The sequence below is a fragment of the Numenius arquata genome, chromosome W (assembly GCF_964106895.1).
Source record: "Numenius arquata chromosome W, bNumArq3.hap1.1, whole genome shotgun sequence".
Classification (NCBI taxonomy): domain Eukaryota; kingdom Metazoa; phylum Chordata; class Aves; order Charadriiformes; family Scolopacidae; genus Numenius; species Numenius arquata.
Window position 1 is genome coordinate 17,444,908 of NC_133615.1, and position 25,967 is coordinate 17,470,874.

General features: G+C 43.2%; 1 protein-coding gene across 1 annotated transcript; it reads right to left on the minus strand.

Moving 5' to 3' along the window:
• Positions 1-16,358: 16,358 nt before the first annotated feature.
• Positions 16,359-23,911, minus strand: LOC141476788 (synaptotagmin-4-like). Its single transcript, XM_074165589.1, has 3 exons — positions 23,878-23,911; positions 18,058-18,872; positions 16,359-16,505 (listed from the first exon to the last, which is right to left on the minus strand). Exons 1-3 carry the CDS (start codon positions 23,909-23,911, stop codon positions 16,359-16,361), a joined length of 996 nt encoding a protein of 331 aa, XP_074021690.1.
• Between the last annotated feature and the right edge of the window lie 2,056 nt (positions 23,912-25,967).

Below are 25,967 nucleotides of genomic sequence, written 5' to 3' on the forward strand. Positions count from 1 at the left end.
CTCATCACTCTCTACAACTACTTGAAAGGACACTGTAGAGAGGTTGGTGCTGGTCTCTTCTCACAGGTAATTAATGACAGAACGAGAGGGAATGGCTTCAAGCTCCAACAGGGTAGGTTTAGACTGAACATTAGGAAAGAATTTTTCACAGAAAGAGTGGTCAGGCATTGGAATAGGCTGCCCAGGGAGGTGGTTGAGTCCCCATCCCTGGATGTGTTTAAGAGCCGTTTAGATGTGGTGTTGGGGGATATGATATAGGGAAGAACTTTGTAGTGTAGGGTAGATGGTTGGACTCGATGATCCCAAGGGTCTCTTCCAACCTGGATGATTCTATGATTCTATGATTCTATAACACGAAGCATCTTAACATATAAGTCCTTTTGCTAAGTCCCGCTATGCCTCTCCTTTGCACCTGAAAAGCCAAGGCAATCTATCATAGAGGAGTATTGAGAAAATAATTAATGTTAGAGAAGTAGCAGGGTACTGTAATAATAAGGACCTGAGCAAAATTTCCAAGAAAATGAATCATTTTGTTTCCAGAACAAAGTTTGATTAGCATCCAGTAAGACAGACCTGGGGCTAAACATGAAACAATGAGCATTATCCAAGAACTACTGCTCATTAAATGAGCAGTGACCATTCTAAGTGAGCCAAAGGTCTTGTGGATTGATGTAACTTTATGTAGTATTGTAAGGTGTATAAGCATGCACAAGGCAAGTAAATTCAGGTACACAGATAACCTGAGCTCTAGCATGTCTGAATATTGAGTGCTGAGTGTGCAAGGTTTGCTAAGAGTCTTTTGTCTAGTTATTGTTTAAATTCCAGGATGGGAATTAAGAGTTTTTCTCATTAGCTTCCATGAACATAAGATCTCATTCTAAGGATCTGGTTGAAAATGATTCAGGGAATCTGGGTAAATTAATGGACATTTCCAAGTCTTAAAATCTAATGAGAAAATTCAAAAGTATTATTTGGACTGGCATCTTTAACACTGCAAAGTTTAGAACTCAAATCTCCCTCCTCAGGAGGTTAGTAAGTGTCAGAGATGTAATGTAGATCGCACACTCAAGTATTGAGCATTATTTGAAAACATAATAGTGGAGAATATATTCTGTCTGCTGCTTATGAAAACGGAAAACAAAAAAAATGCATAAACTTATTTTCTGCTATTTCTTATTGAATTAAATAAAATTTATTGTTCCCCTTTTCTAACAATATGTCTCTGCATCTGAAATTATTACCTTCTTACTTCAAAATCTTGTGAGAACACAGAAAGACTTTGTTTATCCTTTTCAGCAATTCAAAGATTGTCTTGACTTTACCATAAAGGTCTGGACTGCTATTTTCTTTTTTTTTTCTTTTTTGTTTTCTTTTTAATATTACAGCAGTTGGCTCCTTTAAACTTATCTGCATGAAGCGAAAGCTGTATCAAGCATTCTTCATATGCTGAAGAATCTCTAACAAAACCAGCTCCTGAGAAGTGATGCATACCATATTAAGCAGAAATTCAGTGGAGAGAATTGTAGTTGCGGTTTCCCCTTTTGGCATGTCAGCCACTGCTTGCATCACTACATTATTAATTTTTTCATCCTTGCTGTTCTACAGAGCAGAGCAACCTCTTTTCCTCCCTTCTTTCATTCTCCCTCCTTGTGCTCTGCTTTTGAATTAGGTTGCAATAAAATTTGCCCAAATTCAGGCTTCAGATTTTATCCAAACCACATTTCAGAAAATTTTACAGATGCAATGAAGAGTAGATCTTCATTTCCACCTATTGCTGGTTAATATGTGAATCATTTGGATGAATCAATGTACAGGAAGTTAATTAACACATTATAGTGGGGAAGAAATAGGCATAGAAATAAGAGGGGGAAATTACAGAATCACAGAATCACAGAATCACAGAATCTTAGTGGTTGGAAGGGACCTTTGAGATCATCGAGTCCAACCATATTAAAAAAAAAACAAAAACACACAAACAAACAAAAAAACACAACACACAAAACCAAACAAACAACAACCCCCCCCCCAAAAAAGAAAAAAAAAAAAAAAAAGCACCCACCAACTAAACCCCACACCCACAACCTCACACACAACACCCCACCACAAACCAACAATCCCAGGCACTAGAGCATGCCCTGAAGAGCCACGTCTACACGTTTCTTAAGTACCTCCAGGGATGGTGACTCCACCACCTCCCTGGGCAGGCTGTTCCAGTGCTTGACCACTCTTTCAGTAAAGGAATTCTTCCTAATATCTAATCTAAACCTCCCTTGCCGCAGCTTCATACCATTTCCTCTGGTCCTGTCGTTATTCCCTTGGGAGAAGAGGCCAACCCCCGCCTCTCTACAGTTTCCTTTCAGGTAGTTGTAGAGGGCAATGAGGTCTCCCCTCAGCCTCCTCTTCTCCAAACTAAACATGCCCAGTTCCCTCAGCCTCTCCTCATAGGACTCGTTCTCCAGACCCCTCACCAGCTTGGTGGCTCTCCTCTGGACACGCTCCAGCACTTCAATGTCTTTCCTGTAGTGAGGGGCCCAGAAATGAACACAGTACTCGAGGTGAGGCCTCACCAGTGCCGAGTACAGAGGCACGATGACTTCCCTGCTCCTGCTGGCAATTACCCACATTCTGACAGGACTGAAGAATGGAACTCTTCACCATTGGCAAATTCATACAGAATTTTAAAAAAAGGGCTCCAGACTGCTCTCTTAAAGGCATCTACTTTACTCTTCATAGTGCTGATGTAGAAATAATTTGGCTCAGAATTCCTAATGCTATATTTAGTTAAATGAAAGCACTTCCCATAAATGCTTTTATCTGGATGGAGGGCTTGTTTCTCATCTACAGTTTCCATTTACTCCTCTGGTGGCTCCAGAAGCTCCACCCCACCTTTAAAAAAAATAGATTTTACTGACATTGTATTTCAGTTTCTTAATGTGTTTCTCTTCCCCAAAGAGCACATGCTGTGTTGGGGAAACATCACTCAGAATAGAGCACAACATGTAGTGGTACGATATCAGATTTTCAGTGAATTTTGGGAGTACTTGATCTTTAAGAACTAAGCTCCACACATTGGAATATTAATTTGCATGCTTAAATTGAGGCATGTTAGCCTTAAGAACTTCAGTCAGAGCTTACACATGTGATGAAGACACCCACTAATTGCAGAATATTTGGGATCAGGTAGTTACCTCTAGATCTGGATTTTTACAGGGTTTTTTTTTTCTTAAAATAAATCCTCTTCAGAATCTCTCTCCTTCTATTCCTCTTTTATTTACTGTGACTCCAGTTTCATAAGTATTATGTGTGTCCCAGTGCATGTGTGTGCATAACAGCAAATGTTGCAGCATTTCTACAATTAAACTCTACAAATATTAACAGTAATGTCTTTGCTTAATTGTACCATGTAATCCTTGAAGTCAAAAAAGTAGCCTTAAGAAAGAATGTGGTATATAATGCATTAGTTGCCCTTGGTAAATCCCTCTATACTGCAGAGTCTTTACTCTGAGCTTTAGAAAATTTCTCCACTGTTTGAGCCTCAAAATATCGAACCTCCCTCTGGAGTGAAGCCCTTGTATATGTGATATTCAACTGCCATAGATACTATACTAAAACACTGCTTGGAAGGAAGATGAAAAAGTAGGCCTCCATCCTTAGTGGATCACTCTAAGCACTGCACTCAGGTTGCATATTTATCTTCTGACTCAGTACATCATTGCATTGGAAAAATGTCAATATATCCATTTCTTCCTTTGATGCTTAGGATATTCCTGCTAGAAATAAGAGCACAGGAAAGACTTGCACTTGGTTATGAACTTTCTGGTGGAATGCTCTAATCTGGTGTCCTAGAAAGAAATAAGACTTTCTAGATGCTTTTGTCTGGTGCCTGCTCCATCAGGCATGTCTGGAGAATGGATACAAAACAGGTGAGCAAGGTGAAGAAATGAACTAGGTATTTGATTTCTTCAGATACCAGGGCAAGTTTTCTTGAGTATGGCCAGAAAAGAAAACACTTTACAGGAAGTACTTCTTATTGTTCTAAGGTTTCTTAAGATGTTCCCAGTCTTAAACATAAGTTAAGAAGGGATTTCAAGGTTTGAATTTTAGATTAAAGCTCATAAAACTGGAGTTAGGTGTAGCTTAAGCACCTAAATCCCTGTTTTGGCATAGTCCTCAGTCTTTATATTTATTAATTAAATAAAAAACATAAAAGCCCTGTCTGTTAATTAAGGCTGAGACTTCTAAAGATGTCTGAACAAAATAGGTAAGAAATCCAAATTAATTTGAGCCTTCTACTACCATAATATTGCTCTAAAATCTCAGTCTAATTCCCTAATGGTACCTTTTTTCTATATTTGAGTTATAATTTAAATGCTAATGCTAAGTAAAAGGCAAAAAAGATTCCTGACATAAATAAGGTTCTGATTCTCTTTCCTATTTTCACCATTGTTGGTATTAAAACCTATATTTGAAGAGGAAATAAAATAGTCTTTTCTTCAACAAGCAGAGGCTACCAAGATGAAAGAGTATTCTATCTCCAGAAGTATCTATAGCCCTGGCTGAAAGTGTAAGAGTTCTACTGACTCACCTGGATTACAAAGCCTGTAAAACATATACAGACACGGTAATTTTACCAGCTCACACACATTACCATTCATGAACCTTAGCACATTAAAACCAGTAGAATCTAGCTGTTATTGAAATAAAACTGTCTCATGAAGTGACATATTGCCTGGAAAATACAGGGTCTGTGCCAGCTGAGCTTCCTGTTGAAGAGATTTCACAAGAGACAGTATCCTGGCCACATATTGTTTCAAGTATACATCACTTATTGCTACCTCCCCACTAGGTCGAGAATTAGCAGGGTAAGGGATTCCAAACATTAATTCAAAGAGGGATAATTGAATATCTCCTCTGGGTTTGGCCCGTATTCTAGCTAAAGCTAATGGTAGCAGATGTATCCGTGGCATTTTGGTTTCCAAAACAAAATTTAAAAGATGCTTCTTAATTTCCCCATTCATCTTCTCTACTTTCCCTGAACTCTGAGGATGCCACAGAGTATGTAGATCCCATCATATTCCTAAGGCCACCATAACCCCTTGAAGAATTTTTCCAGTAAAATGAGTTCCTCTATCTGAGCCTATTGCCTCTACTATTCCATATCTAGGAATTATTTGTTCTAAAAGCACTTTAATAACTGATCCTGCAGTTGCTGAAGCAACTGGGAATGATTCTGGCCACCCTGTTAGCTGGCATACTATTACCAAAAGATACTGAAGTCTTCCTGCTCAGGGCATTTCAGTAAAATCCACCTGACATTGTCAGAATGGGTGTAAAGCCCAAGGTCGCCTTCCTCTAGCAGCTTCCCTTGTAACCTGATTATTGACCTTAGCACAAATTAAACAACCCTCAATTGCTCTTTTTGCTAAAACAAAAAGACCCAATGCAGTGTACATTTTGAGGAAGGCTTCCGCTAGTCCTCGAGAACCCCAATGACACCCCTCGTGGAGTTGTTATAATATTTGCAGGGCCAAGGCCTTCGGTACCCATTGTTTACCGTTCTTTGTAAACCAATTGTTCTCTCTTTTTTCTGCTCCACTATTTTTAATTATCTCCAGCTCCTCGGGTGGAAAACACATCTTCTCTGGCAGTGGTGGAGTCGCTGGGAGCAAAGGGAGGATACTAGATACCTCTGACAGAAGTGCTGCTTTTCGAGCTTCTTCATCTGCCAGTCAATTGCCTATTGCCTCCTCCGAGTAGAAGAACATCCCATGTCTCCTTCTCTGTCCCCTTTCCCCCCCTATTTTCCAACTCTCCTTTATTTCTTCTCCCTCTGACTACATAAATTCCTGTGGGTAGCACTCTTAACCATATTTCCCCACATGCTTTTTCACTAAGTCCTTTCTCAGTGTTGTTCAAGTATAAGCATACACACTGACAAAGACTAACATCATCTGACCCAAGAGGAGGCCATCCAAAACCTTTTTGCAAATTATATTCAGGCCAGATAAAATAACAAAACTTTACCATGGTTTCCTTAGTTATTTCTGGGTGAATGTGTAGATCTCTTCGAGATCTTAACATTCTCCCCAAGGGACTTTACGGGGGCATTTTGGGATTGTCATCCCAGTCGTTGAGACCCATTCTCAACAGAGATGCCCTGGGCATCCTCCCTCTTTTACTCCCCGAATTTCCCATAGTACTCATCGGTGAGATTTTCAATGGTCTCTCCCTGCAGACCTCTTCACGGACCCCTGTGGTCTGTTGCTCATCTGTCTCCTGAACAGTCTCAGGTACCCAATCAGTCATCCAGTGCCAGAAGCTGTCAAAGGGAGCTGATCACCAAAATTTTGGTGAGGCGTGCCATCAGCTCCGTTCATTGTCTGCCATCCCTGGAAGGTGGAAGGATCCCGGACGAGCCCCCATTTGTGCAGAAAATCCCGTAGCCAGAGGTCGATGTTCACAAAGGAGACAGAGGAGTCCTGCAAAGACTTTATTCGAATAAAGGGAGAGTCCACTGGGGCATTCCCCTGTGGGGTCTCTCAGTTTTCCGGAGGACGCAGCCTCCATTTTATCCTACTTCCCCGGCTGCATGTAACCCTCTTCCTTTCCCCATTGGCTGAGGTACAGACTTCCCGATCCACCCATTACATAAAAGTTTAACATTTGCAGTTTTATAATTGTCCAACTTTTGCATTTTCAGTTACTTCCCCTATTTTTCAGTTATCTCAGTCCTGCAGCTTCAATTAACTCTCCTATTCTTTTGGCTATCTCACTCCAGTAATTTCATTTAACTTCCCTGTTTGTGGAGACACTCTTATCCCCATCTTATGAAGACCTTACTGATGACAATTTTGGATTGCTCAATACCCAAGTGCAAACAGTCTCAAAGAAAGTTGCACTTCAAAACCATCTCATGCTAGATATGATACTACTCAAAGAACAAGGAGTGTGTGGATACTTAAAGGCAAACCACGAACAAGAAGAATGCTGTGTCACAATTCCTAATGTGTCACTACCTCTTCAGGAAAACCTCCAGAAGATGAAGAAGATAGCTGATGTGACACATGAGCTGCAGAACCAAATAAAGGATACTTGGTTGGGAAATATTTTTGGTAAAATAGGATGGGTATTTACTGGATGGATTACTGACTTGTTGCAAACATTGATTGTTATCATATTTTGCATTATTGTAGTATGCATTACACAGAATCACAGAATATTTTGGTTGGATGGGACCTTTGAGATCATTGAGTCCAACCAACAAAAAAAAAAAAAAAAACAAAAAAAACCACACCCAAAAAATCCCAGAACACCCACACCAAAACCAAACCAAACCAAACACCCACAACCACACCCCACCCACAAACAGACACAAACCAACAATCTCGGGCACTAGAGCATGCCCTGAAGTGCCATGTCTACACGTTCCTTAAATACCTCCAGGGATGGCGACTCCACCACCTCCCTGGGCAGGCTGTTCCAGTGCCTGACCACTCTCTCAGTAAAGTAATTCTTCCTAATACCTAATCTAAACCTCCCCTGCCGCAACTTCAGACCATTTCCTCTGGTCCTGCCATTATTCCCTTGGGAGAAGAGGCCAACACCCACCTCTCTACAACCTCCTTTCAGGTAGTTGTAGAGGGCAATGAGGTCCCCCCTCAGCCTCCTCTTCTCCAAACTAAACATGCCCAGTTCCCTCAGCCTCTCCTCATAGGACTTGTTCTCTAGACCCCTCGCCAGCTTGGTGGCTCTCCTCTGGACATGCTCCAGCACTTCAATGTCCTTCCTGTAGTGAGGGGCCCAGAAATGAACACAGTACTCGAGGTGAGGCCTCACCAGGGCCGAGTACAGAGGCACGATCACTTCCCTGCTCCTGCTGGCCACGCTATTCCTGATACAGGCCAGGATGCCGTTGGCCTTCTTGGCCACCTGGGCACACATCTGGCTCATGTTAAGCCGGCTGTCCACCAACACCCCCAGGTCCTTTTCTGCTGGGCAGCTTTCCAGCCACTCTTCCCCAAGCCTGTAGCGTTGCCTGGGGTTGTTGTGTATACTTGAAATGCAGGACCCGGCACTTGGCCTTATTAAACCTCATCCTATTGGCTTTGGCCCATTGATCCAACCTGTCCAGGTCCCTCTGTAGAACCTGCCGACCCTCAAGCAGATCAACACTCCCACCTAGTTTGGTGTCGTCTGCAAACTTACTGAGGGTGCACTCAATCCCCTTATCCAGATCATCAATAAAGATATTAAACAAGACTGGCCCCAAAACTGAGCCCTGAGGGACACCACTGGTGACCGGCCGCCAACTGGATTTCACCCCATTATTCACAACTCTCTGGGCACGGCCATCCAGCCAGTTTTTTACCCAGTGAAGAGTACACTTGTCTATGCCATGATTCGCCAGCTTCTCCAGGAGAACGCTGTGGGGGACGGTGTCAATGGCCTTATCAAAGTCCAGGTAGACAATGTCCACAGCCTTCCCCGCATCGAGAAGGCGGGTCACATGGTCATAGAAAGAGATCAAGTTGGTTAAGCAGGACCTCCCTTTCATAAACCCATGCTGGCTGGCCCTGATCCCTCGGCTGCCCTGCACTTGCCTTGAGAGCTCACTCAAGATGATCCTCTCCATGATCTTTCCCGGTACCGAGGTCAGGCTGACTAGCCTATAGTTTTTCGGATCATCCTTCCGGCCCTTCTTGTAGATGGGCGTCACATTGGCCACCCTCCAGTCATCTGGCACCTCTCCTGTTGACCAGGATTGTTGATAGATAATGGAGAGAGGCTTGGTGAGCTCTCCTGCCAGCTTTCTGAGTACCTTTGGGTACTCAGATGTAAATCTTGTGAGAAAAATTTGTATCGTTTATCTAGGAGGCGGAGAGCTGAGTGTCCCAAATGCTCTCCTCTAATCCCAAGGTTTTATGATTGGGAAAGGGCCCGTCAAGAGTCTAAAATAGTAAAGTTTATCTGTGGTAAGAAAACTTTAATCCCAGAAGACTGGGACGTTTGGGAAGAAGATTGGAAGATTGTAAGGACCTGTGAGGAAAGGTTCACGTGGAAATTAAAACGAAGCACAATAGCTAACAAGAAACAATCTAAAGAGATGGGTAACACTCAGAATAAAGGTATTTTAAGGAAAAGCCCCCTTGGTTGTATATTGACACACTGGAGGGACATTGTTGGAACCGGGGGTACAGAGAATAAGAAGACTCTCATTAAATATTGCAATCAATGGTGGCCGATTTATAAGCTGGAAGATGGAGCTAAGTGGCCACTTTATGGGTCAATCGATTAAAACACCATCCTGCAATTAATGTTGCTTTTAAGGGGAGAAGGAAAATGGGATGAAGTGTCATATGCAGATATGTTTTTCACGCTCCGAAATCACCCGGAGTGGCAAAGGGACTGTGGAATGGTGCCGCCACAGGACCCTATGGTACTCGCCCTCAAGCGGGAAAATAACAAAGAACTTAAAGGTAAACTGAGGCAGTGTTGCTCGGCATGCAGTATTGGACAAAGGTGCACTACAGTAAATAAAATCCACCAGGCATCAGAACAAGATCTAACTGATTTGCTTAAGCCTCCCCCTCGATCACAGGAACAGGATGTGGACTCGGACGGAACCTCCACTCCCCCGGACAGCCCTGTATCCTCCTGTACTAGAAAAAAGTCTACCCTAACAGTCTTACAGGCACCTCTCCGAGAAGCGATAGGGCCAGATGGTGGGATGATGCTAATCAAGGTACCTTTTTCCACCACCGATATAGAGGCATGGAAAAGGGTTGCCAAGGATTACAGGAATGATCCAGTAAGTGTAACCAAATTATTAGAATATGTGACTGAGATGGAAAAACAATTAATTATAAAAACTGCAGGGGATTTGGCTGAGGATCATTATAAAACTACAGGAGGAGATGTTAAAGAATACCTCCCCCTTCAAGATCTAAAATGGGATGCAAACAGGAAAAATTGCAGGCATACCAGGGCTGGATTTCAAAAGGAATGGAGAGGGCCATTCCCAAAACCATACATTGGTCAGCATTATATGCAATAAGACAAGGTCCTTCCGAGTCACCATCCAAATTCTTGGATCGACTAAGGGACGTAATGCACCGTAACACACCGCTGGATCCTGGGTCAGAGGTAGGAATACAACAACTAGTTTCTTTATTCTTAGGTCAGTCTACAGGAGATATTAGGCACAAGCTCCAAAAGCTGCATCCCACAGAAGGAAGGAACCTAGAAGTATTGCTGGATGAAGCATGGAGGGTGTTCAGTAATAGAGAGGAAGATTATAGGCGGGGACAAAGAAGGGTGGTGGCGGTCATCAGGGAGGAGGAAGAAAAAAAAACTCCGACGAGGACAGCCTCGACTAGGCAGGGATCAATGTGTGTTATGCAGAAGATTTGGTCACTGGAAAGATGAGTGTCCGGAAAAGCGAAAAAAAAAGGAGAAGGGACGAAACAATCAGAAAGGAAGAATAGTAGCCAATTTGAAGGAAGACTGATGGGGACCTGGGGAATCCACCCTAGCGGATCCACTGATTATAATGAAGCTAGGGAAGGAGCAAAAGGAGGTGGAATTTCTGGTTGATACAGGGACAACGTATTCGGTTTTAAACAAAGCTCTGATGCCCCTGGGAAATGACTATATCATGGTAAAAGGGGCAACTGGCCAAAGTTTAAAAGGCATATTTTTGTGAACCTCAGAGATATAAACTGGGAAAACAATGGGGCGTTCACAGATTCCTGTACATGCCCAACTCCCCGAAAGCACTTTTGGGGAGAGATTTGTTAGAACAATTGGGTGCAATAATTAAATTTAAATAGGGAGAGATTACTCTGGAGGTAAATGACCAGCAGTATATCCAAATAATGAGTTTATCCCTAGCTAGTGTTCCCACAGAAGGAAAAATCAGCGAAGAAATCACGAACCAGGTATACCCCGGGGTATGGGCCACCGATGTGCCCGGGAAAGCAAAAATGCTCCACCTGTTGAGGTCAAACTCAAGGAAGGACGACAGCCGGTAAGAATCAAACAGTATCCCCTGAAGAAGGAGAACAGGGAGGGAATTCGGCCAGTAATAGAAAAATTTTTTACAACTGGGGTTACTAAAGGAATGTGAATCCGATTTTAACACTCCAATATTACCTGTCCGCAAACCCGACGGGTCATACCGGGTGGTCCAGAACCTCCGGGCTATAAATAACATAACTGAAGACCTCTATCCGGTAGTGGCAAATCCATACACCTTGCTGACTGTATTGACACCCGAACTAACCTGGTTTACTGTTTTAGACCTGAAGGATGCCTTCTTTTGCCTCCCTCTCCATAAAGCCAGCCAGAAAATATTTGCATTTGAATGGGAAAATCCCAAAAGTGGACGTAAAACTCAGCTTACTTGGACGGTGTTACCACAAGGGTTCAAAACAGCTCTACTATATTTGGTAACCAACTCGCAAAAGATCTTGAGTCCTGGGAAGCCCCGCCTGAGGAGGGGAAACTGTTACAATATGTGGACGATATCCTGATTGCCACCAAGACAAAGGACGCTTGTATGGCCTGGACGGCGAGTCTGCTAAACTTTTTGGGGCTCCAGGGATACCGGGTATCCAAGAAGAAGGCCCAAGTAATGCAGCGTAAGGTGATTTATCTGGGCTATGAAATCAGTGCTGGACAAAGGACTTTGGGACTGGCCCGAAAAGAGACAATATGCCAAACTCCGAGACCGCAAACAGTGAAAGAGTTACGAACTTTCCTGGGGATGACTGGGTGGTACCGACTATGGATCTATAACTATGGACTGCTTGTTAAACCATTGTACGCACTAACAACCACTGAACAGAAACACCTTGATTGGAACAAAGAGACCATACAGGTCTTTGACATGCTAAAAAAGGCCCTGATGTCGGCCCCAGCCTTAGGACTCCCAGATGTGAGTAAACCGTTTTCTCTTTTTTCTCACTGAGAAGCAGGGGATTGCCCTGGGAATACTAGCACAAGATCTGGGCCCGTATTGACGAGCAGTTGCCTACTTTTCTAAACAATTGGACGCAACTGCAAAGGGTTGGCCTGGATGCTTGCGAGCGGTCGTGGCCGTAGTACTGAATATCCAGGAAGCCCGAAAATTCACCCTGGGCCAGAAAATGACTGTGTTGGTGTCCCATACAGTATTAGAAGTGAAAGGCGGACACTGGCTCTCCCCACAAAGATTCTTGAGATATCAGGCTATAATGGCAGAACAAGATGATGTGGAGATTGTAGTCACTAACATTGTCAATCCAGCCTCTTTCCTCAGTGGAAACACAGGAGAACCAGTGCATCACGACTGTCTGGAGGCCATCAAAGCAACATATTTGAGCCGTTCGGACCTGAGAGACAGTCCTATGGAAAACACGGAAAACTGGTTCACAGATGGAAGCAGCTATGTCCTAAGCAGTAAAAGGCATGCCGGATATGCCATTACCGCCAGTCAGGAAGTAATAGAGTCAGGGCCTTTGCCCATGAATACCTCGGCACAGAAGGCAGAAATAATTGCTCTGACCCGCGCCTTGGAATTGGCCCAAGGCAAACCTGTGAATATGTATACAGACTCGAAATAGGCCTTTGTAGTCATACATGCTCATGGAGCAATCTGGAAGGAGAGAGGATTATTGAACTCACAGGGCAAAAACATCAAGCATGCAGAGGAGATCCTGAAACTGCTGGAGGCAGTCCAACTCCCTGAGAAAGTGGCGATCATGCACATTAAGGCACACCAGAAAGTAAACTCGGTGTTGGAAAGAGGAAATGAGCTGGCGGACAGAGAGGCAAAACAGGTAGCCAAAGCAAAGGTAAAAACAGAAGGGGCTTTAATCCCTGATGGGCAAATTTCCCTAGGAGGTGACGTGCGGAAAGCAGACTCCACAACCTGTGGGGTTGTAAAGTAGGTATGTTTATTCAGCGCCGGGCAGCACGGGGGGTCACCCCACCAAAATCATGCGCACCCACCGCGGCAGTTAGCTTAGGATTTATACAATCACATCTTACATATTCAAGGGGCGCCTATACATATCCATAACCTTTCCCCGAAATGGCGGTCTTTATTACAATGAAATCATTTCCATAGTCTCCGCCTTTAACTCCTCCCAGCTGCGCATGCCCAGTGCCTCCTGGTGTTCGTGGGCCGGGGTCTCGGGGATGAAGGCCATGTCTTCCTCGCTGTGTACCTCTCGCTTTTAATGTTAATGTGTTGCTCCAGGCCATGGGGTCGGGAAACCAGATGATCACTCTGTCAGGACAACTGAATACTAATTGTTCCCTTATCTCCCATCGAGGCGTGAGGTGACCACTTTATGGTTTCAACACATCCTTTCTTTGCCTAAACACCTTGGCAATGGCTTTAGGCTATAGATACACAGCTTAAGCCAAGAAATGGCCCTGCCATTAGTGTTATTTCCCCTTATCAATCCCCCCTTTTCTAAGAGATTAGTAAATTCTTTTACTTATTCCTACAGCATGTTTTCTTTCTCTAAGCATTTCTTAAAATATTTTCCTGACTCGACTTTTTGTCAAAGCTGATGCTTCTTCCAAAGTTTGTGATCACTTGTGGTTCTTTTTGCACAGCACATAAAGCATCTAAGTAAAGTGCAAATTGCAATCCTTAAGACTATCATTGTAATTAATAATACAAACAACTGCTTCAACCAAGCACAGTCAGGCAGCCATGAGGTTAATTTTTCCAAAGGTCAGAAAAAACAAGTAAAGCATCATCTTGAGATACTTGGTGTAGTACCCTTGACTGTTGCCAAATTCGAGCAATGTCCGCTCTGGCCAACCTGAAAAGGTATCAGTTAATACTAATAAATATCGATACCCCCCTTTTCTTGGGAGTTCTGCTGCCATTGTTGCCCAGGCCCGTTGCCCTTCCCAATTTAGCCCATTTCTGGTTTGGGGGTATTTTTGGGTTTAGTCTGGAGGCAAAGATCGCACTGCTGAGTCACTTGTCTCACAGTGGTGTATAAATTTCTAGCTACAATTTCTCTAATTAGTTGTTTATATTGTGCCTCTGCCCCCCAATGCCTCTTTCTATGTTCTTCCCTTATCAGAGACCATACTAGATAAGAGGGAACGATTAGTTTCCCTTGTGGGGTGAGAGCCCATCCCTCTTCCTTATATGATCCTTCCTAGATCTGTGATAAACTTCTGATCTTCCTTGGTATATTCTGGCTTACCTTCTCGGGAAATTTGCCCGTCAGGGATCAAAGCCCCTTCTGTTTTTACCTTTGCTTTGGCTACCTGTTTTGCCTCTCTGTCCGCCGGCTCATTTCCTCTTTCCAACTCCGAGTTTGCTCCGGTATGCCTTAATGTGCATGACCGCCACTTTCTCAGGGAGTTCGACTACCTCCAGCAGTTTCAGGATCTCCTCTGCATGCTTGATGTTTTTGCCCTGTGAGTTCAATAATCCTCTCTCCTTCCAGATTGCTCCATGACCCCAAAGGCGTATTTCGAGTCTGTCAATTATTTCTGCCTTCTCTGCCAAGGTATTCATGGGCAAAGGCCCTGACTCTGTTACTTCCTGACTGGTGGTAATGGCTTATCCGGCATGCCTTTTACCGCTTAGGACATAGCTGCTTCCATCCGTGAACCAGTTTTCCGTGTTTTCCATAGGACTGTCTCTCAGGTCCGAACGGCTCAAATATGTTGCTTCGATGGCCTCCAGACAGTCGTGATGCACTGGTTCTCCTGTGTTTCCACTGAGGAAAGAGGCTGGATTGACAATGTTAGTGACTACAATCTCCACATCATCTTGTTCTGCCATTATAGCCTGACATCTCAAGGATCTTTGTGGGGAGAGCCAGTGTCTGCCTTTCACTTCTAATACTGTATGGGACACCAACACAGTCATTTTCTGGCCCAGGGTGAATTTTTGGGCTGCCTGGATGTTTAGTACTACAGCTGCGACCGCTTGCAAGCATGCAGGCCAACCCTTTGCAGTTGCGTCCAAAAATAGGCAACTGCTCGTCGATACGGGCCCAGATCTTGTGCTAGTATTCCCAGGGCAATCCCCTGCTTCTCATGAGAAAAAAAGAAAAAACAGTTTACTCACATCTGGGAGTTCTAAGGCTGGGGCCGACATCAGGGCCTTTTTTGCAACTCAAAGGCCTGTCCATTCAAGGTATTACAGGGGTTTAGTCGGCACCACCCAGTCATCCCCAGGAATGTTCCTAACTCTTTCACTCTCTCTTTTCGGGCCTGTCCCAAAGTCCTTTGTGCAGCACTGATTTCATAGCCCAGATAAATCACTTTACGCTGCATTACTTGGGCCTTCTTCTTGGATACCCGGTATCCCTGGAGCCCCAAAAAGTTTAGCAGACTCACCGTCCAGGCCATACCAGTGTCCTTTGTCTTGGTGGCAATCAGGATATCGTCCACATATTGTAACAGTTTCCCCTCCTCAGGCGGGGCTTCCCAGGACTCAAGATCTTTTGCGAGTTGGTTACCAAATATAGTAGAGCTGTTTTTGAACCCTTGTGGTAACTACCGTCCAAGTAAGCTGAGTTTTACGTCCACTTTTGGGATTTTCCCATTCAAATGCAAATATTTTCTGGCTGGCTTTATGGAGAGGGAGGCAAAAGAAGGCATCCTTCAGGTCTAAAACAGTAAACCAGGTTAGTTCGGGTGTTAATCCAGTCAGCAAGGTGTATGGATTTGCCACTACCGGACAGAGATCCTCAGTTATTGTAATAAGTAACTAAGGGTAATTTGCTGATCAAACAGGTTAAGCAAGAGGAATTAGAGGTTAAGCAATGTAAACGGAAAGCAAAATAGCACAAGACCATGAGAAGGGAGTGCAAAAACTGCTCCTCCTTAGTGCACCCCAATTACAGCTCATGATAAAGCATGGGTGTTATGTTACAACCTGCTTCCAGCACTGGCATAGTTCACCTCTTCACCTTGCCAAATAAATGTTAGTGCTCAGTGGGCCAAATTCAGCACAGATGTAACTGGTTGCTTTTCTTGGTGCTCAGCTGAAATAAACCCTATGATGATCTCACTCAATACTGATCTATAAATAAACTGATTTTTTTTGGTCATAAATAGAAGCTTTTAGTATCTGCAAACAACATCTCATAATTATGGCAGGTGGATTCTGTTCAAGACAATCACTAAACTCATTGGTTTCCACTGCTGACAGATGTCATGTTTTTCAACATGTGATTGAAAAACAAATTTGTAAAATACATGCCCTGGAAAATAAAGCATTGACCTAGATATTAATAAAATTAATAGGCTGCAAATAATAGAGATACCATTTCTGCATTTATGGACTATTTTTAGTCTTTGAAATGCCACATTTCAGCTGTCTTCTGTTTGTTTTATATTCTTAGGGCATATTCATTACCTGATAATCCTGACACATCAGATTCAGGTAGATGCCTGGCTTTTAAAACAACCACAGTGAGCGTGTTTGTTGAAGACTGATAACAGAGAGAGATCAGTAATGCTCCACACCCAGATGATTTCTGAGGAAATAGAAAGAAAGAAAGAAAAGAAAGAAAGAAAGAAAGAAAGAAAGACTATAAGCAATTATATTGACCAAGCTTTAAACTAGAATTAAGAAGATTTATAAAATGCCACATAACTGTATGTTCTGAAATGGTGTAAAAGGATATAACTTATGGAGCTATGCTGCTTTACATAGCAAATATAATTTCCCTCTATTGTAGTTATATAACTCTTCTTATGGTTGGTTATTAGACTGAGCAAAAATAAATAACAAATAAGTAAAAATATAGGCTGACATGACATCATTAGCTTCAGAGATTAGAAATGAAATCCTGAGAAAAAAAGAGAGAAAAAGATCTCAAGCCAAACAAAAATTCCATAAAGATATATTGAAAAAAAAATGAATAAAGGTAAATTAAAAAAATCTTCAGTAAAATGTTTTTAAACTGGAAGGATTCAAACAGTTAGTGAAATCTCATCTCTGACACCTTCTAAAGTAGTATAATATAAATGAAATAAAGATGAGATCAAAGACTTCCTCTATGATTGCATGATTTGAATTTGCAGGCGTTGTTTATTTCACAGGAGGAAGGCAAGGGAAACAAGCAAAAATAATACCTTATAACTTATTTGGTTTTCTGGTATATAAACAAAATATCAGTGACATAGTTATAATTGTTGTAATATAGCAATAGAATTGCAAAATAACAGTATTAATTATAGGTATGTTGTCTGGTAGACATTTATTTGATTTGGCGGCATGCTTGCTCTTTCAAAATAATCAAATTGAAAGTCAATACACATTCCACTTCCTTAGTAGAGATTGAGACGTGCGTGTGATGCATGTGCATTTCTGTGGTTCAGCTATGATGGTTGTAAATGATCTTTACATTCTGAAATGAGACAAAATCCTATGAAATATTTTTAGCCCAGTGAAGTCAGTATGTTTTGCCATTGACTTCATGCCTTACTGTCCTTAGTAGGGCTGCAGCCTGTGTCACAGTTCTCGAGAGAGAAGGTAGTAACAGCACTGAAGTGCAAGAACATACTACTGCATCAACAAAATGGTCTCTAACAGGTTCCAATTTCTTAACTAAAGACTACGCTGCATTCTTTCAGGATCTGCTATAAAAACCATGTAGTTGAAGTGAAAGATTTACATTGACTTTGACTTCGACTTCAATAAGCTTTAAGAAAGAATGATTTCAAACAGAAAAGGAGAGGGAGGAGATGGGGAATAATATATAAATCTTTGCATTCTTTCCTTTTAAAGCAAATTAATGTGGACTGAGGCCACTTGACCTAATGTAAATGGGTCCACTCAAACTTGCTGGACCAGCTGAATAAGCAAGTAGAGTTTAGGACATTAACAGTTTCTTGCAACATGCTCACTGTAGTGTTCTTTTATTACATTTGTGTAACTGCATCCTCATACTGCCATTATGAAAGCATCTCAATGACTTGCATGATTAACTTGTTCCCTTTTCTTTCCAAGATGCTAGCAGCATTACACAAGAATCATAGCTAACACGAGCACAACACTTTTACAGTTTAAATAAAAAATGTTACTCTAACATTTCTTTTGATGATCTCTCTGTCCATTAGCAGCCTTCCTTCTGACAATTCAATTCCTTCAAGGGGAATGAGGACTTCTCCAATGACATCATCTCTGGAAAATCTGTCAAAGCTCAGGATCATAAAGTGAAGTGTTAAGTCTTGAATTTGGCTATAGGGGATTCCATAAAACGTGAAGGTCTCATCGAAAGCTGGATCTAAGGTTTTTCTCAGCACTCTGGTTTTTACCTTGTGCTTTTTCTCAGGCAGGATTGTCATTTTGATGTAGGGATCAGAAGTCATTGACTGTTCATCCATTGCTGGCAGCCCATGTGCTTCTTTGATGTTCACTACAAATGCCTTTTTCTCAAAGTTGTACTCTAAGGAGAAAAAGAGAGTTCCTAGCTTGTCTTGTTTATCTTCAGATGACAGGGAAATGATGGATTTTAAACTATCAGGGGATACTGAATCTTTCTTCCTTTCTGCAAAGTGCTTAGGAGACAAACTGTCAAGATCTGGAGAGCTCTGGATTTTAGGGGTTGTTTTGGGGAAGTTGCCATTTAGATCTCTCTTCTTCAGGTCAAGATGGAGAGAATTCTTTGACATCGCTGATTTGTTATTTGCTTCACTTCTATCATCTGCTCCAAACTTCTTCTTAGTGTTGAGATTCTCGGGGTAAATATCAACCCCCTTCAGAACATGGACAAACTTATATGGAGGGGTCTTATTGGATTTGGAAGATTTACGTTGACAGCAGATCCAAGCAAAAAGGGAGACAGAGAAGGCAAGGCCAAATGCACTAAAGATCCCAACCACTGTAGGAATTTCATCTGCAAGTCAAATAAATAGCAACAAGCACATAAGCAGCAATGCCTTGGACTCTGTGTGATATTTAATAAAGTAATAATTTAGTAAAACAAACTGATACAAGATGGTAATAGCAGCAGAATCAACAGACTGAAAGTGCTTTGTGTTGTTCATATTGCTCATTACCTGCAGTCATGCATGTGTACTCCCATTCTAAGGCATGCTTGTTATGTTAGTGTTTTTCCATACACAGAGTGTTTGGGAGGAAAATACTATTCCCATCCAAAGAGTAATAACCATTAGTAATTGCTCAACTATCTCATCCCTCTGTGTGTAGTTTCTGAGTTTATATGTTTGTGAGTAATACCAGCTCTCAGAAGGTTTCATCTTTGAGTTTATGGAGCTTTGTTGGTTAGATAAAATAGATTCATTACTTATAGATCACAGAATCACAGGATCTTCATGGTTGGAAAGGACCTCTGAGATCACCGAGTCCAACCATACACACACAAAAGACCCCCACAATCTCAGCCACTAGAGCATGCCCTGAAGTGCCATGTCTACACGTTCCTTAAATACCTCCAGGGATGGCGACTCCACCACCTCCCTGGGCAGGCTGTTCCAGTGCCTGACCACTCTCTCAGTAAAGTAATTCTTCCTAATACCTAATCTAAACCTCCCCTGCCGCAACTTCAGACCATTTCCTCTGGTCCTGTCATTATTCCCTTGGGAGAAGAGGCCAACACCCACCTCTCTACAACCTCCTTTCAGGTAGTTGTAGAGGGCAATGAGGTCCCCCCTCAGCCTCCTCTTCTCCAAACTAAACGTGCCCAGTTCCCTCAGCCTCTCCTCATAGGACTTGTTCTCTAGACCCCTCGCCAGCTTGGTGGCTCTCCTCTGGACATGCTCCAGCACTTCAATGTCCTTCCTGTAGTGAGGGGCCCAGAAATGAACACAGTACTCGAGGTGAGGCCTCACCAGGGCCGAGTACAGAGGCACAATCACTTCCCTACTCCTGCTGGCCACGCTATTCCTGATACAGGCCCGGATGCCGTTGGCCTTCTTGGCCACCTGGGCACACATCTGGCTCATGTTAAGCCGGCTGTCCACCAACACCCCCAGGTCCTTTTCTGCTGGGCAGCTTTCCAGCCACTCTTCCCCGAGCCTGTAGCGTTGCTTGGTGTTGTTGTGACCGAATACATAGACCGATACATCATCTGCTTTTCACACTGCTTCTTAGAATACTTTGTACGCTCAATTTACTCATTTTTATGGTCTGATCCCATAATTTCCTGGAGGTATCTCTTGAAAGTACTGAGTTTAATTGGAGGTTATAACACTCAGTAGTTTCAAAGGGATTTTCAATACTTTGCAGGAGGAAGTCTATCAAGAAAATTTAGAATACTTATATATTAAGTGTCTTTTCCAGATAAATGTGACATTGGGCAGTCAGAAGTCCGAAGTATATCATTGATAATCACTAAGATTTGCATTTAAGACACTATGAATCAAAGCTACGGGGAGTTTACAGGAAAGTTCATTACCTTTTAGGAGTATATAAGAAAAACATTAAAACATAATTCTCTTCTACTTTAATATGAATCCTAGACTTTTAAACTGAATAAAGAGAAAACTGAGAAAGTGTTAAAACTTCAATTGTCATGTGGACACATTAGTTACATATAGAGTATCATTAGCCCTTCAAAGCATGCATCGAAGGAGCAAATGAGCACAACTAATTGGAAATCCAATTTTGCCCATAAGTAACATTACTAAGTGAGTTTAAACCTCTCACAGTGTAACAATCAGAGCTTAATCTTTATTCCTTGCAACACTGGAAGATCAGTAGAATATTAATGGAATTCCATTGTTTATGCATAAAAGCAATTGTGTAACAGTTCTGGTTCTCTCGTAAATGATTAGCAGATCATTCTGGGTGAGAAAAGCAAAACTATCGCCCTCTATGTATTACTAAATAGGCTTCATCCAGGTAAAAGCTGGGCAGATAGATGTGCTGCCACTATACATTTCCTTTTTAGTGGGATGATTCAAAAAAATCTACAGTACTATCAGAGCAAAGTAGGACATGATGTTCCAGCACAGAAAGGATCGGGCCTGGCTATTAATTTATTCTGATAATATTCATGTCACTTTGCCTACAAGCTGTATCAGCCTACATACTTAATTGTAAGAATTGTTGTTGCTGGGCCACTCTCCATCATCTTTGAAAGGTCATGGAGAACAGGAGAGGTGCCTGAGGACTGGAGAAAGGCAAACATCACACCAGTCTACAAAAAGGGCAAGAAGGAGGACCCAGGGAACTACAGGCCAATTAGTCTCACCTCCGTCCCCGGGGAGGTAACGGAGCGACTTGTTCTGGATGTCATCTCCAAACATGTTGAAGAACAGGAAGTTATTGGGAGTGGTCAACACAGATTTACCAAGGGTAAATCATGCTTGACCAATCTGATAGCTTTCTATGATATTATAACTGGATGGCTGGATGAGGGGAGAGCAGCAGATGTCATCTCCCTTGACTTCAGCAAGGCTTTTGACACTGTCTCCCATAACATCCTCATTAGGAAACTGAGGAAGTGTGGGCTAGATGAGGGGGCAGTGAGGTGGATTGAGAGCTGGCTGTGTGACAGAACTCAGAGGGTTGTAATTAATGGAGCAGGGTCGAGTTGGAGGCCTGTAACCAGTGGTGTCCCCCAGGGGTCAATACTCGGCCCAGTCCTGTTCAACATATTCATCAATGATCTGGACGAGGGGACCGAGTGTATCCTCAGCAAGTTTGCTGATGATACCAAACTGGGAGGGCTGGTCGACACTCCAGAGGGCTGTGTCGCCATCCAGTGTGACCTGGACAGGCTGGAGAGCTGGGCAGAGAAGAACCTAATGAGGTTCAACAAGGGCAAGTGTAGGGTCCTGCACCTGGGGAGGAAGAACCCCAGGCACCAATATAGGTTAGGGGTGGACCTGCTGGAAAGCACTTCTGAGGAGAAGGATCTGGGAGTCCTGGTGGATAGCAAACTATCCATGAGCCAGCAATGTGCCCTTGTCACCAAGAGGGCCAATGGAATCCTGGGCTGCATAGGGAAGAGTGTGGCCAGTAGGTCGAGGGAGGTCATTCTCCCCCTCTACTCTGCACTGGTGAGGCCACAACTGGAATACCGCGTCCGGTTCTGAGCTCCCCAGTTCACGAGAGACAGGGAACTACTGGGGAGAGTCCAGCATAGGGCAACAAAGATGATTAAGGGATTAGAGCATCTCCCTTATGAGGAAAGGCTGAGAGAGCTGGGGCTCTTTAGCCTGGAGAAGAGAAGGCTGAGGGGAGACCTTATTAATGCTTATAAATACTTAAAGGGTGGGTTGAAGGAGGATGGAGCTGGACTCTTTTCGGTGGTTGCCAGTGACAGGACGAGGGGCAATGGGCACAAGCTGGAACATAGGAAGTTCCATTCAAATATGAGAAAAACCTTCTTTACGGTGAGGGTGACAGAGCACTGGAACAGGCTGCCCAAGGAGGTTGTGGAGTCCCCTTCTCTGGAGATTTTCAAGACCTGCCTGGATGCAGTCCTGAGTAATGTGCTCTAGGCAATCCTGCTTTAGCAGGGGAGTTGGACTAGATGATCTCTAGAGGTCCCTTCCAACTCTGACAATTCTGTGATTCCGTGAACTTAATTAAATGACTGAAAATTATATATACAACCAAAAAGTATTTTTTCAAAGTTAAGCATGTGGCTCTGAGTTTCAAGAATTCCCTGGGCTGCAGAAATTTAAATATACATGGTATAAAGGTACAAAGCAAAGAGTAATTGAAAACTAATCAGAATACTTTAATAGCTTCTAGGAATGATTTGCCCATTTACAATACTTTTTCATGAAATGACAGACTTTTTATAGTAATGGAAGTTGTGCTATATTTTAATTCTACAACTACTGAAAGCAGTGGTAGAATCAATTTGATGTTTAAAATATTAATTATGTTCCTTAAATAAGTAATCAGATAAGCATGATGTCACAAGTGGGGTTAGAAACATCAGTTGGGTGGGGTAGGAAAGAAGATGTAATGGTAACAAAAATGGTTTTATATTTACAACTAATTATATTGCAACCTGAATTTCTTCCTGTTGTCATAATGTAAATCAATTGGTTAACATTCAAGGCAATGTATTCATAGGAAACATTGCCTGTTGATCCTGGGTGAAGTTATTATTTCAGTTATGTGATATAAATCTGGAGTTGCTTCACTTAAGTCAGTGGAATGATCCTTGAATTAGACCACTGCTAAAGCAAATATAATCTAGGCTAGAGTCAATATTTGTAACGCCGAGTTCAGAAACATTTCTACTTACTGCTTTTCTGAGTAAAGCTATTTATGTACCTATTTTATAAGTGCACATATATGACTGTTTCTGAAACTTCTGGTATCACAGTTAATCACCCTACATCCAGTGCATAGAAATGATACAACTGAAAAGTTCGTTGTTATCATTGCTATTCTCAGTGAACCCAGATTGATCAAGATCCTGTATTTTCATCTTCCTAGCAATGTCCTTTACAAGACCACCCTTCACTTTAACTAGTGGTTGACAAGTCTTTCTTTACAACAAGAAAAAAATGAATGACAATTGTTCCAAGGATGACTTGAACAAAGATTTTCTCTGTGGCACAGGATGCATTTACATCATTAAACTCTGAAGCCACGCTACTTTAACCAAGACAGAGAAAACAACCCCAAAACCTCTCATCCGAAAATGCACCTATACAAACCTGTTCATCTCTCCCAGTGCTTTACTGGGGGGAGCAGGTAGGGAGGAATGAAAAGAGAGACAGAGAAGGGAAAGAAAGCAAATTCACTCAACTTCTAAGATCGATGAGGTCTGAGAGAAATCAGGTTCCTCCCAACAAGCTGCGTGCGCAGGGTGGCTCAGCAGAGGCTGCCTGCATGCACTTCGCCGCGGGCGGGGGGGAGCAGCCCCCAGCCCCGCGGGCGGGGGGGAGTTGGGGCCGGGACACACTTACCGAACTGCTGCTGACTGGCCTCTATCGGAGCCATGTTGGTGGAGTGCTCTGTCCGGGAAGCCGGAGCCGCCTCCCCGGGTACCAAGCGACCTGCCCGGGCCCCCGAACGCGCTGCGCTGCTTTTCCCCCGGGTCTCCGCTCTCACAGACCCCGGACAACCGTCTTTTCGAGCTTGGTTGGAAAAAAAAAAAGCAAAGAGAAAACAAACCACAAAAAACCAACCCAGAGACACGAGCAGTGGGGAAGGTGGAGGAGGAGGCTGCGAGGGGGCTGGAGGAGAGGGAGGAGGGGAAGCTTAGGTCTTTTTGCACACTGATTTGCAACCCCCTTCCTGTTCTGGCTCTTCTGAGTAGCTCTGCTCTGAGACTGAAGATGTGGTTGAAACCCAAATTGACGCAATCCTGACGCTACAGGGCTGAAATCAGCACCTTTCCCATCTCCCATCCCCCCTCCCCAACCACCACACCCTCCCTCCCTCTCCCTCCCTTCCCCCCCCCCTTTCTGGGGATTGAACACGCACTCATCGATTATTTTAACTGCCCTGCTGCAGAATATGAGCTTCCACTCTCCATCGGACACAGACAATGGAATGCTAGTGTCTGTGATTCAGTGCACCTTATGTAATACATGGGTGTGTCTGTTTTGCTGGAGTAAGATTTATTTCTTTGATTATTTATCTATCAGCTGGACAGGCTACAACAACATGAAGGAGATGCCAACTCAGATGGTCCAGACACCTTGGCTCCAACTGCAAGGCATGCATTTCTCCCATGACTGATGCGATACACTTACTGGATTTGAATCATGAAAACTCCTTGTAATAAGTAACTAAGGGTAATTTGCTGATCAAACAGGTTAAGCAAGAGGAACGAACCCATTGTAGCAGTCTTGAGAACTTCCTATTTAACCAGAAGATACACGTCCACAATGTTATCTGGCAACACCAAACATGGGAACACCCTGTTTGACAAGAAAGGCTTAACCACAATGTCATCAGAATGTGTTACCTTGAGCGAATGTTAAACCGTTAATGTCTTGCTAACGTGTGCCATTGTACCAATCAACCCTGAAAAGAATAGATTGTATAAGCTGATTCTGTGACGATATCTTATCGAAATTGCCCCAAGCAAGAAGCCCCTCGGAAGAAGCTGAGGGGCGTACCGAAGATGTTGCAATCGACCTCTGTGAAGATAAAAGGAGTCGTTTAGCTTGCCTGAATTTGCGAGTCTTTGGTGGAGCTGCGACTCCCCGGCCGCCCAGCGCTGCTTTTGCTTTCCTACCTTAATAAATATTTAATAAATCTATTTCGGACTCGATTTGTCTTAAAATTCAACTATAACAAATTTGGTGCCGTGACTCGGATCCAGACAGCCAACTCAGAATTCAACTCTGGGAGGGCGCCCCCATCTTCGGATGGTCCTGGAGGAGATTCCGACTTAGCTCACCTGGATTTTCCGAACTGAGATAGGAAAGCAAAAAGAAAGAGAAAGGAGAAACTGCAGTTCCCCGTAATTTTTGTGCACAAAGAGCCGGACGAAGACTCGGGAGTGAGTAAGTATATTGCGGTTCCGTTCGGTCGGGGATTGGGTACCCGGGGTGCGAGTGACTGAGACGTCCACTGGGCTTAGTAGCCCACCGGACGAAGTGAGTGTGGACCTCCTAATAGTGCGGTTCCCATTGTCCGCGAGGGCGTGGGCCACGAACGGAGGGAAGCGAGTGAAACTTGAGTGAGAGAAGGCACTCCCGGAAGATGGGACAGAAGAAAAGTAAGGCTTCTGGTTCCATACAGAAGATATGGGGTGGGGGTGGGCTCCCTGATATACCCCAAGATAGCCCATTAGGCCTAATGATTCGATATTGGGATAGTTCCCCTTCCCTAAAAGGGAAATCCAAGGAGAAATTGGTCTATTATTGTATGGAAATATGGGGAGGAAAACAGATAAGAAAAGATATATATTGGCCAATTCATGGATCCTTAGAGGATTGGATATGCCAACAATTAAACATATACGTTAACAACAAACGACCATTTAGTAAGGAGGAGAGTGAATATGCCTTTTTATGGATCCTGAGCACGGCTCAGGCCGCTA